Source organism: Leucopleurus acutus (genome assembly GCF_964270905.1).
Source record: "Leucopleurus acutus genome assembly, chromosome: 8".
NCBI lineage: Eukaryota > Metazoa > Chordata > Mammalia > Artiodactyla > Delphinidae > Leucopleurus > Leucopleurus acutus.
This window is the reverse complement of record NC_139151.1, coordinates 96,499,077-96,514,988: the sequence shown is the minus strand read 5'-3', so window position 1 is coordinate 96,514,988 and position 15,912 is coordinate 96,499,077. Positions and strand designations below refer to the sequence as shown.

The window sequence follows — 15,912 nt, the reverse complement described above, 5'->3', positions numbered from 1 at the left end:
TATTTGTTATGGCAGCTCTAGGATGCTAATACACTCAGTATCTGCCATGGGTGGTCAGTATCAGCAAGAAGGAAAAATCGCTGGCGAGCCCTCACATTCCCACTTCCTAGCTGTGTCCTAAAGCAGATCTGCACCTCTCTAAGTCTCTTTCCTCGTTTGTAAACTGGGAAGAATAAGTCCAACTGGACAGGGTTGTTACGAGGCTGAGGTGACCAAGTGCTGAGCAGCATACCTGCGATTCCACAGATACTCCACAAACTTCCCCCCGACCCCCTTTGTCCAGCCTCACCTCAGGCACAGAGCTCCCATTCTGAGGTTGAGCTGCACAGTTTCTATACCTTCTCCCAGGTCTTGGGCTCATCAGTGAGATTCAGGATAGTGCCTGGCCCTGCCTTTTTGACACATTCTCAGATCAACATCTCAAACCTAAACTGTCCAAAGTGAAGTCTGTGGACTTCCCTGGTGGTCCAGCGGTTAGAACTCTGTCCTTTCACTGCTGAGGGCCCAGGTTCAATCCCTGGTCGGGGAGCTAAGATCCCACAAGCCCTGTGGTACGGCAAAAAAAAAAAAACAAAAAACAAAGTGAAGTCTGATCCTCCCCTCTTCTCCTGCCTCTTTGCCATTTTCCCCATCCCAGTAAATGACCTGTCTATGTAGATACTCAAGCTGAAAACCAGGGAGTCATTTTTACTTTGTTTTAATCTATTTTTATTTTTCAACTTCTCATGTTGAAATAGTTTCAGACTTACAAAGAGTTGCAAAAACGTTACAAAGAACTTTTGTTTTAATGTTTATTTATTTATTTTGGCTGCACCGGGTCTTAGTGGCGGCACGCAGGATCTTTAGTTGCAATATGTGGACTTCTTAGCTGTGGCATGCATGCAGGATCTAGTTCCCCGATAAGGGACTGAACCCCGAGCCCCCTGCGTTGGGAGCGCAGAGTCTTACCCACTGGACCACCAGGGAAGTCCGAACAAAGAATTTAAATATACTCTTCCCTAATTCCCCAAATGTTATATCATACAGAACCACAATACAATGATCAAGGTGAGGAAATGAACAGGAACGACACTATTACCTAATCAACAAACTTTATTCAAATTTTGTCAAGTGCCCCACTAATGTCCTACTCTGAGTCCTCCAAACTCATGGGAGGGAGTCTTTTTTTAAATATTTATTTTATTTATCTATTTATTTATTTAGGCTGCACCAGGTCTTAGTGGTGGCACACGGGATCTTTGTCACGGCATGCAGGATCTTTAGTTGAGGCATGCGGGATCTTTTAGTTGTGGCATGCAGGCTTCTTAGTTGTGGCATGCATGTGGGATCTAGTTCCCCAACCAGGGATCGAACCCCGGCCTCCAGCATTGGGAGCCTGGAGTCTTATTCACTGGACAACCAGAGAAGTCCCTGGAGGGTGTCATTTTGAAATGTCTCTCCCCCCTACCATGCACACTTGAGCAAATTGTACCGATTCTCTCCCCCGGATACTTCAGGCCACGCACTGAGCACCTCCACGGCTACCACCTAGAACAGGTCCCTATCATCTTGCACCTGATGACTACAGCAATCTCCTAATTGGTCTTCTTCAAATCCAGGAGCCGGCATAGTTTTTGTGTAAAGGGCTTGATAGCAGATATTTTACGCTTTGCAGGCATGCAATCACCATTGCAACTACTCAGCTCTGCCACTGCAGTGCCAAAGCAGCCGTAGACAATTTGTAAGCAAGTGAGCATGGCTGTGTGCCAATAAAACTTTATTGAAAATTTTAATTTCAATAAATAATTGAAATTATTGACACTGAAATTTGAATTCCTTAAAACCTTCACATAACACATAGAGTATTCTTCTTCTTTTGATTCTTTTTAACCATTTAATGATGTAAAAACCATTCTTAGGGCTTCCCTGGTGGCACAGTGGTTAAGAATCCGCCTGCCAATGCAGGGGACACGGGTTTGAGCACTGGTCTGGGAAGATTCCACATGTCGTGGAGCAACTAAGCCCGTGTGCCACAACTGCTGAGCCTGCGAACCACAACTAACGAAGCCCGCACATCTAGATCCCATGCTCCACAGCAAGAGAAGCCACAGCAATGAGAAGCCCGTGCACTGCAACAAAGAGTAACCCACGCTTGCCGCAACTAGAGAAAGCCCGCGTGCCGCAACTAGAGAAAGCCCGCACGCAGCAAAGAAGACCCAATGTGGCCAAAAATAAATAAAGTAAAAAAAAAAAAAAAAAAGGATGACTTGTATCCTTCTTTAAAAAAAAAAATAAATAAATAAAAAACATTCTTAGCTTGTGGGCCATCCAGGCTACAGTTTGCTGATCCCCTGCTCTAATCCATTCCTCACACAACATCCAGAAAGACATTCAGATCTCTCTTCTGCTTAAATTCTGCACTCAGAATAAAACAAAGCCTGCAGTGTCTGGGTGCTGCCTGCCCCTCTTTACCTCACCCTGGCCCTCTCACCCTCTCACTCACCATGCCCTACCCACTCTACCCTTCTTTCCCAGGTCAAGTTCCCATTTCAGAGACTTTGCACACATCAGTCCTTCTGCCTGGAATCCTGTTTTCTAGGTTCCCTCTTTACTTAGCTAACTTCCATTTGTCTTTTGGGCCCTTATGGGGTAGAGAAGCTTAAACTTCCTGAGAGACATCTTCTCTGACCCTCTGCCAATTGAAATTATTTTCCCCTTGTTATTATTCTCTCATAGCACTTATCTTTTTTATTGCACTTTAAAACACATATCACAATTTGTAATTATGTACTCAGGCCTTTGACTTTAATGGGAAACCCCACGGAGTCAGGGACCATGTCTCCTTTGTTTGCACTGGACCAATCACCCAGCATTGTGTCTTGCATAGTAGGTGTTCCCTGAAAGTCAGCTAAATTAATGGATCCCCCACTAGAACTCCTCTTTCACCAAAAAGGAGATCCCCAGTGGACTTCGGGGAAGGGCCCCAATGAACTAGGGCAGGTCTGCTGAGCAGAACCCTTGCCTGTGGAGCTGAAACGTGGACTGTGCAACTGTACCTTCCAAAGAATCTGCCCGGGGCAAATTCCTGACCCTGGAGAAACTTTCTCTACGGTCCCTGCTCTGAAACCTGCTACACATTTCCACTCTAATGCCATCCGTCTGCTGTTCTTCCTGTGTTCCAACCCAGAGACAGCCTCCCCCACTAAGGTTAACCCTTCTCAATAACTCGGACAAGTTTTTCCACCTGGGGTTGCCTGAGATCTGAAAAATATAGCTGTTGAATCAGAGTACTTTACTCAGCTGCCCATCTGGAATGCTGGGGCAATGTCCAGAGGCCACAGAGACAAACAGCAGCCTTCGGAGGAGATAAACCTTGCCTGCAGCCCTCTGCCTGCTCTAATCTACACTCTGAAGGGCTGCCAGAGTTATCTTTTAAAAGGATAAATCTGATCTAATCACTTCCATTCATACTCCTCACTGTCTATAGGATAAAACCAAACTCCTTAGCCCATCTTGCAAATCACCGTTCAATCCCATCTTTCCAGCCACATCTTCCATCTGCCTCTACCCCATCCTGAACTCAATGTTCTAGATATTCTAGCTGGGAACTGTCCAATACAGTTGCCACTGGCCACACGTAGCGAATACATTTTAATTAATTAAAATTAAATTAAATTTAAAATTCAGGAACTTCCCTGGTGGTCCAGTGGGTAAAACTCCATGCTCTCAATGCAGGGGGCCCAGGTTCGATCCCTGATCGGGGAACTAGATCCCCCATGCATGCTGCAGCTAAGAGTCCGCGTGCCGCAACTAAGAAGTCCGCATGCTACAACTAAAGATCTTGTATGCCGCAACGAAGTTTCTGCGTGTCGCAAGTAAGACCCGGTGTAGCCCAAATTAATTAATTAATTAAATTAAAATAAATTAATAAAATTCAGTTCCTCTATCACACTAGCCACATTTCAAGTGCTCAATAACCACACGTGGCTAGTGACTACCATATTGGATAGCACAGCTATTTTCCATTAATGCAGAAAATTCTATTTGGACAGCACCGTTTCAGACAGTAAGACCCATCACCATCTCCTAAAACAAAACTCTTTATCTTAATGATATATTTTACACATAAGTACATTCTTATTGTTAATTTTCAAACATTACAAAACTCTCCCTCACCAATTCTCTCTAGAGAGAATCATCCAAATCAGTTTGGTGTATAGTCTCTGAATATTTTGAGTGTTCTGCTTTTTCTTCAACAGTGTCTTGGAGGTTTTCATATAAGAGCACATCTCTACCTCCCCTGTGCTTTAGTTATTGCAGAGTAATCCAAGAGCATGAATGAACTTTAGGTTATTCAACCATTGCCTTCTTTTTTTTTTGCGGTACGCGGGCCTCTCACTGTTGTGGCCTCTCCCGTTGCAGAGCACAGGCTCCGGACGCACAGGCTCAGTGGCCATGGCTCACGGGCCTAGCCGCTCCGCGGCATGTGGGATCTTCCCGGACCGGGGCATGAACCCGTGTCCCCTGCATCGGCAGGCGGACTCTCAACCACTGCGCCACCAGGGAAACCCCACTGCCTTCTTTTTTTTTAAAAATTAATTTTTTTATTTATTTACTTTTGGCTGTGTTGGGTCTTTGTTGTTTCACGCTGGCTTTCTCTAGTTGCCGCAAGCGGGGGTTACTCTTCGTTGGGGTGCGCGGGCTTCTCATTGCAGTGGCTTCTCTTGCTGTGGAGCACGGGCTCTAGAGTGCAGGCTCAGTAGTTGTGGCGCACGGGCTTAAGTTGCTCCGAGGCATGTGGGATCTTCCTGGACCAGGGATTGAACCTGTGTCCCTTGCACTGGCAGGCGGATTCTTAACCACTGTGCTACCCAGGAAGTCCCTCAACCATTGCCCTCTTGATGGACATTTGTTTCCAGTTTTTCCCTATTGCAAACAATACTATATGCAAACATCCTTGTATCCTTTTCTGGACTTGTACATGTTTGTCTACGGTAGATACCGAAAAGTGGAATTGCTGGGTCACCAGGTCATATGCTAACACCTCTGGGGCTTGGCACACCCAGGTGCTCCCGCCTAGAATGCCTCTCCACATGACTAACTCCTGCTTATCAAAACCAGTCAAGTGTCATCACCTGGTGAGAAGTGGTCTCTTCTGCTTCTGTTTTCCCATAGTACTTCCTGTCCATATCGTATCATTGTCATACCCTTAGGACTCAGCCTTATTTATCTTTGTATTCAACATCCAGCATAGGGCTTAGCATAAAGCAAAAATTTAAATGTTTTCTTAACTGGATGAATGAATGAATAAATAAACACATGAAGGTACAGTGGTTAGGACATTCCAGAAACTCAAGGTGAGTGAGTCTGTGAATGTTGTGAACTTGGGCTTTGGACCAACCTGTCACCTGGTGCCCCGGGCCAAGCTACCTCTGGCTTTCTGTCTATCCAGTCCTCTGACCTTGAGCATCTCATCTTGAACTCTGTTCAAGTTGGGTACCTCACTGATGGAGCCGTGTGAGTGTGTAGGGGCTCTGGCCGCAGCACAGAAATCTGAGCACTGGGGCAGCACTAGGATGGGGTTGGCTTTCCAAGGTCAGCTCTGTCTCCTTTCACCCTTGAAACAGCTCAGTATGCTCGGATTTTGTTGTTGGTTTTTTTTCTCTCCCTACAGTACCTTAGGGGCAATTAAGATCAGCGGCAACATTTGTGCTCTCTGCCTCCAGATTTGAACCCAAGGGAAGCCAGATGTTTTCCACTCCGCATTCCCTTCTCCTTGTGGTCTGATGAATAGCCCTGTTTTTTTTTTTCTCTCTCTGTGGCCTGGCTTCCCTAGATCCCAAAGCCTGGCTTGCAGTCTTTATTTTTAATAGGGTTTTAATAGGTGGCTCCTGTAATTAATTTCATTCTTGTGTTTTCACACTTTCTCTCCAGGTGCCTAAAGCCCCCAGGCACTTGGTGGGATGTTAACTGATTTTGAATAATACAAAACAGTATGGCTGTCATTAGATATTACCTCAGCTCCTCTCATTTGCAGTCGTTTTATAATCATTAATTGCCTGGGGCACATACCCGTTTGGGAGGTCAGCCCAGTCACCTGTCATGTTTCATAGAGGTAGAAACAGAGATATGCAGAAAAGGGACTTGTCCAAGCCCCAACAGAGAGTGGGTGTTGAAACTTGTTTCAGAAGCTGCACCCTGAGAGCGCCAAGTCAAGGATCCACTACTCAGGTACGATTGGCCAAACACGGCTTGTCTCGGGTGCCCCACAGGCGGTTTCACCCTCCCACAAGGACTGCGGAGCGAGTCAGCCCTCAGCGGCTAAAATTACCACCTGAAATTACCCGCCATTCTCTTCAGGGCCCCTTTCCATTTTACGAGCGGATTTATCTGCACAAAGAACGCGTCCGTGATTCCTCCCGGATTTAGAAACTACATAGTTTTGCTATTTTTAAAGCCGCCGTTTACAAATCCATACACACGTACTCACACTCCTCGGGGAGTGGGGGTGGGACGGGCTTGCGGGGAGTGAGGACGAAGAGTACGTGCTGGAAAGAGAACAGCGTGGCTCTTGGCTTCCCAGAGAGCCGCGCGGTCCCCTGGGGGCGCACTCCTCGGAGCGCGCGGCGGGGTTCGCAACCGCCAGCCATGTGCGCGGTCTAGACCCGCTGAGTGCCCCCGGCGTCGGACCGCGCAGACCTGCGCTCCCTCCCTCCTGCCAGGCCGCCTGGTCACCGGGCCCAGGAGGGAGAGGGAGGGGCGGGGAGACCGAGCAGGTGGCGATTAGGTCAGCCTCAGAACATTCTTGGACCGCTCCAGCAGTGGATATAAATAACCGATTGACAGGCTCCGAAAAATCCCGGGGTGGGGGGCAAGGGGGTGAGGAAGAGGGATTTATTAAGGGGCGGGGGAGTGGCATCGTGGCGATCTGCAAAGATCTACTAACAAAGGGGGTGGAGGGGCGAAGGGATTTAAGAATGAATCGTGGTACAAAATCTGGGAATAAGAACACGGAGGGGGAGGAGCTCGTGCCGTTCTGCCCCACCTCCACTACTTGTCTGCCCAGTCCTCAGAATGGGCCCTCGGATTGGCAAGGAGGGCTGTGCAAAGAAAGGGCACGGCTTTGGAGTCCCGACCCTGCCCGACTACAGATCTTGTGCAAGCTACTAAAGGTCACTGAGCCTCAGTTTTTGCATCTATACAATGGGAGTCCTAATGCTTACAAGGAGATGATTGTGAGCCTCGTGGAAGTTAAGAAAGGTGTGCTCAGCAAAAAGAGTAAGGCAGGGTAGCCCCCAGACCTCCCTCCAAAGGGAGCCAGTGCAGGCCCGATCCCTTCGCATTTCCACCGGTCTCCCAGGCTCTGCGGAGGCCGGGGAGGGGCAAAGCCGAAATCTGACTCCGGCGCCACCCTGGGGAGTCGGCCCTGGCGCTTCTCAGGCGGGAGCCGAGACCCCACGGCCCGCGCCCCGGGAAGCGCCGGTCGCTGCTATGCCGGCAGCCCCTGCTCCGGCCGCTGGCCGGTGGGGTTGCGGCCGCAGCAGCGAGGAGAGGGCGGGGCAAGGGGCTGGGCTTCCCGGGGGAGGGCCCGGCGCGCACCGGGAGGCGGCGGCCCCGGCCCGGGAGCGGCAGGACTTGGGCCGGAGCGTGGCCGGACCCCCACCCGCCGAGGCGCCCAGGGAGGACGCGGTGAGTGCTGCCCGGGCGGGGCGGGGAGGCGGCGGCGGGAGCCGCGGCTCGAGCACGCCCTCTCCTCCTCCGGCTCCTGAAGTTTGCAATGGCAGTGACTCCCTCCCCGAGCCCCCGGCCACCGCGCTCTGCGGAAGGACAGCAAGAGCTGCCGCCGAGCCGAAGGGGTCTATTATCTGCGGCGCCGCGCACCCGGCGGGGACCTGCCGGGGACAGGGAGGCGTCGGGGCTGGCGGGCCACACCATCTCCTGGGGCCCCTAAAAGGCCCCAATCCGCCCTGGGACCCCAGTAGGGGTCTTACTCCCCAGGACCCCTCGCCCTTAGCAAAGAGCCCCAGTTCCTGGGACCGCAGCCCCGGGCAACCATCTGGAGTTCGAGGCGGTGCCGGCCAAGGCAGGGTGCGCCCCCTCCCCTCAGCGATGACCGGCTGGCCCCACCCCCGCCGAGACCAAGTTCAACAAGTTTGCCCAAGAAGTCCTAGCTAGAGTCTCCATGGCTAGGCCTGGCCCGGCCGCTCCGCGTGGGCTCCATGGGCTCCGGGTCGTGCAGCGCCGGGCCCGCAAGAGGGCCAGGTCGAAGGGAGCCGTCCTTAAGGGTTGAGGTTAGAGACGGCAGCCCCTGGCCTCCGAGGTCTGGTGTGAGCGCTCCGGCTTTGGAGCGCGTCATCAGGGAGCAGGCACCTCAGGCGGCAGGTCGGGTTTCCAAAAGCGCCCCTTTGTTATGCCCCTCCCTGGCCCTGCCTCCTCTTCTTTCCCCGCGCCACCCCCTCCCCCAGCCTCCCGGGCCTCTCTGGCTGCTGGTTCCAGTCGCTCTTGCCTGAGTACCCCTCTCTGGACCAGTCGACCGGCCCCTTCTGTGCCTTCAAATCCTCGGGCTGCGGGCGGATCGGGAGGGGCGGCTGGGAGAAGAGGTCCTGAGGCCAAGCCCGTGCCTCAGGACAGAGGATGGGCAGGGCAGGGCGGCAGTGCTCCCTCCCAGGGGCATGCCCCCGGCTTCTGGAAAGGGTGGGGGCTGGTCTGGTTGGGGGTACATACCAGCCTCAGGTAAGGGAGTGGGTTCTTCCCTGAACTCCAAGACTCCCTACCTTGGCTTAGCAAGCTGTGAGAAGACCCTGCCAAGCCCCAGAGGACTTGTCCCAGCCCAGTAGGTGCTGGCTCCATGGGCTGGGAAGGTTCATTATCTGCTTTCTGAGCGCTTGCCCGTGGTGGAGCGTGTTCTGGGGACCAATCTAGGTCTCTGCTGGGGTCAGGAGGCACAGGGTGCTGGCCCTTCTCCGCAGGGGCCAAGGCACAAGGCCCACCCCTGCTGCTAGGTCCCGTGGGGCAGTGGGGCCTGGCTGTGCCTGGGGCTTGGGCTTGTGTTTGCTCTGGGAGGCTGAAGGGAGCAGTGCCAGCCCTGCACACACAGCTTGCTCTGTTCTGGGGCCAGAGAGAGGGAACGGGTGGGGGGCAGCTCTCCCGGGAGCCAGGAGCACAGAGGCTGGAGCACGCAGGGGGCCCAGGCCCCTGGATGCCTGACTGGGACAGCTCTGAGGCCCTGGGATTTACAGCTGCAGCTGGGTTTCTCTCCATCTGGTTGGCAAGTCCTTTCTGGGTAAGTGGGACAGACTCAAGAGGAAGCAAGGGGAAGTGCTGAGGACCCTGGTGGGGCCAGCTGCTCTGCTCCTCTCCTGCTCTGGGCCCAGGCACCTCCACTGTAGGCCTGAGCTCTCCCTCCTGTTAGCTGAGTGGTGGAAGCCCACTCAGGCCATGCTTTCTCAAAGCTGCTATAGCCAGTGGGTTTCCTGATCTTCAGGTGGATGTCATTTGTTTTCTCATTCAGCTACTAACTAACTCCAGTGCCTGCAGAAACACAAACTGGACCCTCAGGAAGTCTCTGCCAGTGACTGGGGACAGATCCTGTCCTGTAGTCACAACCCAATGGGATATAGACAGGTGGGAGAAGGGGATGGAGGAATGGGCGGGGGGCTGGAGAAGGTGCCTCACTCTGAGTTTTGAAGGATGGGGAGAGATTTACCAGTTTGGGGAGTACTGTGATAGAGCCCTGCTTTGGGAACAACAAGCACACTGTCCTCCTGGGTCTGGCGGTGTCCCTTGGGCTTGCTCAGAGGAGGAAGTGATTTCCTTCTAGGGGCTTGAATTGATGCTGGGGACAGCTGAGACCCTGCCCAGAGACAGGAGGGGAGTGGCCGCATGCCACTGTGTCCTCTAGCCCCTGGGGGTGGTGGCTCTGGGGTTGGAATCTGCCTTGTCCTCCTCCGCAGTTCTGGAGCACACTGTCATAACTGGCTGATCACCTGTCTGACACCCCGTGCCGCCCCATACTCTGGGCTTTCTGAGGGTGGGGCTGAGTTACTCATTATCCACGGAGCCCTTTGGGACCTCATAGTGGATGCTGTGGAGCGGGATGTGTGTCCCTCGTGACTGTCGGGCCCCTCACATTTCTTGTTCATTGCCTGGTTTGAGTCTTGTACCAGCCCTGGCACGGAAGCAGACCAGGAGGTGGAATTTCCATCTTAGGAGGGAGCCGAAGCCCCTTAGGAGAGGACAGTCTAATGCACTTGTTCGAGCTTCATGGCCAAGATAAGACTCAGGCCTCTTGGTTCCCAGTCTGCTCTTCCCAGCACGGGGAGCTACTGCAGTGTGGCTGGGCACCCTCTGACCTGGCCTGGTCTGGTAAAGGGTCGCCTTGTTCAAGGAGAGGCCACAGAGCCCTGGCTTGGGCAGGCGTCCTCTTGTCTCATCTGCGGTTGGGGCAGTGAGAGGCTCTCTGCCCACTACCCACCCCCGCCGGCCATGTAATCCCCAGCTGGACCATGTGACCCGACTGGCATTCTCCTGGTTGGAATCTGGCGCTTCTGACAGCAGTTGCTATATTGGGGGAGCTGGGCACCGCCCTGGACACTGTCAGCTCCACCCTCACCCCCTGCTTTGCTCTTGTTGGCTCCAAGGCAGAATCACAGTGGCAGCTTTGAGAGTTGGACACCCAGGTCCCTGAAGTGAGCTCTAGGCCCCAGGTACATGGAGTGAGGTGGTGGCGAGGGCAAACCAGGGCGAGAGGAGGACCTTTGAAACTACGATCTTTGCCCCCACCCTGGGCCCTCCTGGGGACTTCCAGACCCCAGCCTGCTAAGTCCTGGCTCTTAACAGTTCCTTGGGTAGTGGGGATGGCAGTGGGGGGCAAAAGCCAGGGATAGGAGAGGGTCTTTTCCTATCCCCAAAAGTGTGCGTCTGGCTTCCCTGCTTACCCCTCTGCCCTCTACAGCTCTAATCCGCCACCATTCCGTGCTGCGGGGACACCATGGCTCCAGAGGAAGATGCTGGAGGGGAGGCCCTAGAGGGCAGTTTCTGGGAGGTGAGCAGCTAGCTGGGTCCCAGGTTTGGGGGTGGCACGGAAATTCTCACCCCTCTCTGGGCCCAGTCATCTGTCCAAGAGAGGAGCCTAGCTGTCAGCCCCGGCCCCTGCCCGGGGCTTCTCCCTGGTGACACTATCCTTCTCGTATCCTCCCCAGGCTGGCAACTACAGGCGGACGGTGCAGCGGGTGGAGGATGGGCACCGGCTGTGTGGAGACCTGGTCAGCTGCTTCCAGGAGCGCGCCCGCATTGAGAAGGCCTATGCCCAGCAGCTGGCCGAATGGGCCCGCAAGTGGAGGGGCTCCGTGGAGAAGGGTGAGCCTGTGCTCGGGCCCACTGGGAGAAGAGGGCTGCCGCGGGAGAGGTGACCAGGCAAGGCAGCTTCTTGTTGCACCTCTCGTGGAAAAGTTCGAGGCTTCCACGTCTGCCTTCCCTTTAAAGCGAGACGATCCTCCCGGTTATTCTTATAGCTGTGCTGTTAGAGTTCCCAAAGTACTGTCATGAGTCATTTTGATATTTCTAACAACCCTATAATGGAGATGGTCTTCTTCTCCCCATTTTCCAGAGGAGAATGTGGCAGTTCAGAGAGGCTAAATGACTTGCCTGAAGTCGCACAGCTAAGAAGAACTAAAGCTTGAGCTCAGGCCTTCTGACTCAGGAGCTTGAGATCTTTCCATCCAAACAAGCTGCCTTCCTTGGGAACGGACACTAGTTCTTCCTTCTGAGGCAATAGAATATAGTGGATTATACCACAGTCCTGGGTTTGAATTTCAGCTCCAATTGTAGCTATAATGCTTTGGGCAATTACTTTCACTTCTCTGGGCTGCCTTTTTGCTGGTTCCATGTTGTTTGTGACACTGTCTTCACAATGGTGGACGAGACAAGGATCCAGTGAGATCTCGTATGTCCAGGTACAGATTAGGTATTCAGTAAGCAGCAGCTGACATTATTTGTTGTTATCTTTGCATTTCTCCTCCACGTCTGGCACCCAGAGCAGCACCTGACGAGAGGGGGTGGGCTCACTGCAAGTGGCATCCCCGGCCCAGCCCAAGCCCCTTCCCTCCCTGCAGGCCCTCAGTATGGCACGCTGGAGAAGGCCTGGCATGCCTTCTTCACTGCGGCCGAGCGGCTGAGCGCCCTGCACCTGGAGGTGCGGGAGAAGCTGCAGGGCCAGGACAGCGAGCGGGTGCGCGCCTGGCAGCGGGGGGCCTTCCACCGGCCTGTGCTGGGTGGCTTCCGCGAGAGCCGGGCTGCCGAGGACGGCTTCCGCAAGGCCCAGAAGCCCTGGCTAAAGAGGCTGAAGGAGGTGAGCCTGGGCGGGATGGGCAGCAGAGGCACACGCCTTCCTGGGTCGGCCTGGGGCTAGAGGGGGCCAAAGCATGGCATGCAGGGTCCAAAGTGGTCCCTGTGTGTATGCCAGGTCGAGGCTTCCAAGAAGAGCTACCATGCGGCCCGGAAGGAGGAGAAGACAGCCCAGACTCGGGAAAGCCACGCGAAGGCGGACAGCGCTGTCTCCCAGGAGCAGCTGCGGAAGCTGCAGGAGCGGGTGGAACGCTGCTCCAAGGAGTCCGAGAAGGTACCGGCTGAGGGACTGGGCTGGCCCAGGTCAGGGCTTCCTGAGTGCCTTTTCCAGTCCCCAGCAGTTGTATTGCTCTCATCCTCACCTGCCACCTTCTCTCCAGATTATCAGTTAAGGGAGGAACCTGAGAAAGATGATGCTTTACTCAGGAGAGAAATGGTGTGGTTTCGGGCACTGGGATAATCTTCGCAGTTGCGGAGAACTTCCCAGCTCCTTTCCTTTCACAGTGTCCCCACCTGGGACAAGTTCTCACGTTGTCTACCCTGCCAGAGTGCCCTTCCTCCAGCTCTGCACATCGAGCTCCTCCCTGTCCTCTGAGGTGCTGCTCAGTTTCCACCTCCTCCAGGAAGCCTTTTCTGATTTCTCCCACTGCTCCCCATAGGTTGACCTCATCTCACTCTCCACCAGACTCTTAAAGCTGCTGTGCCTGAATGCCACCTCCCTTGTTAGGCTCCTGGGGTTCCTCAAGGGCAGGAGCCAGGTTTTGGGACCCTGGTGCCTAGCCCACAGTCTAGCCCACAGGAGGTGCTCAGTAAATACTAGCAATACAAGGTCTTGTCCTCACCAGACCCCCTCCTCTCCCACCCAGATGAAAACCCAGTACGAGCAGACACTGGCGGAGCTGCATCGTTACACCCCACGCTACATGGAGGACATGGAGCAGGCCTTCGAGACCTGCCAGGCTGCCGAGCGCCAGCGGCTTCTCTTCTTCAAGGATATGCTGCTCACCTTACACCAGCACCTCGACCTCTCCAGCAGCGAGAGGTATGGCCTGCCGGGTGGGCATGGAGATCTGGGTGATGCTGGGTCTCCTCCATCTCCCCTGGGCTCTGGCTGGGCTGAATGAGATTGGGGTGCGCAGAGGCCCAGGGCTTCCCAGCCTGAGGGTTGTGCCTGGGGCACAGGTTCCACGAACTCCACCGAGACCTGCATCAGGGCATCGAGGCAGCCAGCGACAGGGAGGATCTGCGGTGGTGGCGCAGCACCCACGGGCCGGGCATGGCCATGAACTGGCCCCAGTTTGAGGTACGTGTTCCAGGCAGGCTGGGGCTGGGAGGTGGGGTGGGCTCCCACTGGGCTCAGCCTGGACCTCAGGAGGGAGGCTGGGGCTTGGGACGAAGGAGGTCAAGGTGGTCTGGGTGGTCCTGGCGGCCACCAGAGCCTGCAGCCCCGCCTGACCCTGAACACTGCCCCCACAGGAGTGGTCCTGGGACACACAGAGGACAATCAGCCGGAAGGAGAAGGGTGGCCGGAGCCCTGACGAGGTTACTCTGACCAGCATCGTACCCACAAGAGATGGTGCTGCATCCCCACCCCAGTGCCTGGGGTCCCCAGGGTGAGAGCCAGGATTCGGGCTGTGGGAAGGAAGCAGCTCTGCCCCCTGCTCTGCCCTCCTTCCTCTGTCTCTTCCCTTCACTCCCGTCACACCTGAAGTGGGTTGAAAATCGGTGCCAGGTACCTTAGGGGTTGTAATGCTTATGAGTTGTAATGATGCCAGTTTTTATGGTGGTTTAGATTTGCCAGGCGTTTCCCACATTCCCTCTCATCTACTGCTCATGTCAGCTCTGTGTGGCAGAAGTGTGCCTGAGCTTGCAGGCATTCATGGCAGAGGTCAGGCTAGAATCTTGCAGCTTTTCCCCACCTGCCTCTCCCTGGGTTCCTCCAGGAGGTGAGCCCTTGGCCCTGAGTCCTAGGCTCTCTCGCTCATGTTCCTTGTGCCCTGAGACTGTCCCTTTGTCCTTCCCTCTCTAGCGGCGGGCAGGATGAGGAGTGGTCAGATGAGGAGAACCCCCGGAAGGTTGCTACTGGGGTCCGGGTGCGGGCACTCTATGACTACGCGGGCCAGGAAGCTGATGAGCTGAGCTTCCGAGCAGGTACCCTGGAACTCCTTTCTTGATCCCTTCCAGACTTCAGCCCCTCCACCCCTTTTCCCTGCCCCTTTACTAGCCTGAGCAGGATTGTGGAAAAGGGAAGCCAGACATCCACTTATCAAGGGCCAGTTCTCTGACTCTTAAGGCTGCTCTGGGTCCAGCCCCCAGGAGTCAGAGTGTCCGCTTGGAGTCCTCATTTGCCTCTCAAAGTCATCAGCTGCGGCCTGACTGCTGCATTCAGGGTTGGGGGTGGAGTGGCTGACTTTGACCTCCCTCTGCCTGAGCCAGGTCTCTTCTAGCTGGGCTCTCCGACTACCCCCTCCCCCTCAGTCCTTGACCCAATTGCAGGAATGGGGCTGGGCCAGGACAATTGCCAGTGACCAATCCCCCTTCTTGCAGGGGAGGAGCTGCTGAAGATGAGCGAGGAGGATGAGCAGGGCTGGTGTCAGGGCCAGCTGCAGAGTGGCAGGATTGGCCTGTACCCGGCCAACTATGTGGAGTGTGTGGGGGCCTGACCTGCCCTGGCAGCCCTTCTGCAACGTTTCTCCACCCTGGGTCAGAGCCCAGCTTGTCTGGACAGCGGGACCTGAGGGCCTTGAACCATCCTGCCCCTGCTGCCCCTCTGTCCCTTGAGGAGGGAGGAAGTCCTGGGACCCAGGGAACGGGAGGGGCCTGTGTCTAAGAAGGGACTGGTAGGGAATGGCCAACTGAGTCTAGGCTGAGGGGAAGATGGGGAGGTCAGGAGGTGACAGAAGGGCCCAGGGGTGCCTGGGCCTCCCCAAGAGTCCTCCAGTTTCCCCAGGAGCTGTGGATGCAGTTCCTGATCTCTGTGTTTTGGGGTTCCTGGGGTTGGCCTGGGGTGAGTGTAGTTCTGGGCTAGCAGCACTCTTTTGTGGCTTGTTCTAGTGTGTATTAAACTTGGAAGAAAAAACAAAACAGGCTTGTATGCATCTTTTTCGCTATTCCACTCTTGCCAGGCTGCCGAGGGCATCTGGAGAGAGGCACTGAGGAGGTCGTGGGCCTGGAGTATATTGGGGGGGCGGGGGTTGGGCGAAGGTCTGCCAGCCTGGTACCTGTTCTGGGCCTTCGGGACCCTAACCTGGGGTGGAAGGGACTCGAGATCAGAGTTGGTGTGAGCCATCCAGGCTTGGTGGAGGCTGGGTGCTGAGTTCTGAGCCAGGCGGGAGCCCAGCCAGTTTATCTTCCCGTCCAGGCCGGCGGGACTACGACTGCTTGGTAGGACTGTTAATCATTACTCACCGTTCGGCAACTGGCCTGAGCTAAGGCCGGGTGCCGGGCCTCGCAGTCCACGCTTCTGTGAGGTGGCTCCACCTTCTGGGGGTGGCGGGGCTTGCGGGCGGCTCTGCGGCGAGGTTTGGGCCTGTGGGCCGGCCGTCGCCCCGCCCCGGCGCGGATTGGCCGCGGCGCGGCGCGGCGCGG

At 55.0% G+C, this 15,912-nt stretch overlaps 1 protein-coding gene across 3 annotated transcripts; it reads left to right on the top strand.

The window, feature by feature from the left end:
• The first annotated feature begins 6,116 nt into the window (after positions 1-6,116).
• On the top strand, positions 6,117-15,391 carry PACSIN3 (protein kinase C and casein kinase substrate in neurons 3). 3 transcript variants are annotated; one of them, XM_082844467.1, is made up of 10 exons: positions 6,117-6,210; positions 10,934-11,023; positions 11,181-11,337; positions 12,093-12,328; positions 12,443-12,598; positions 13,191-13,366; positions 13,507-13,627; positions 13,801-13,937; positions 14,354-14,475; positions 14,872-15,391. In XM_082844467.1, the coding sequence occupies exons 2-10, from the start codon at positions 10,970-10,972 to the stop codon at positions 14,985-14,987; spliced, it is 1,275 nt and encodes a 424-aa protein (XP_082700593.1). In that variant the 5' UTR covers positions 6,117-6,210; positions 10,934-10,969; the 3' UTR covers positions 14,988-15,391. The 3 variants fall into 3 exon arrangements, with proteins under 3 accessions (XP_082700593.1, XP_082700592.1, XP_082700591.1); XM_082844466.1 differs by lacking the exon at positions 6,117-6,210 and adding an exon at positions 7,559-7,668; XM_082844465.1 differs by lacking the exon at positions 6,117-6,210 and adding an exon at positions 10,612-10,685.
• Positions 15,392-15,912: the final 521 nt, after the last annotated feature.

Excerpts from the sequence above, each read along its gene's own strand:
- PACSIN3 (XM_082844467.1), top strand. The coding sequence starts at position 10,970 with ATGGCTCCAGAGGAAGATGCTGGAGGGGAGGCCCTAGAGGGCAGTTTC. Across the intron at positions 12,329-12,442 it reads GGCTAAAGAGGCTGAAGGAG|GTCGAGGCTTCCAAGAAGAG; the intron begins GTGAGCCTGGGC and ends TGTGTATGCCAG. Across the intron at positions 12,599-13,190 it reads GCTCCAAGGAGTCCGAGAAG|ATGAAAACCCAGTACGAGCA; the intron begins GTACCGGCTGAG and ends TCTCCCACCCAG.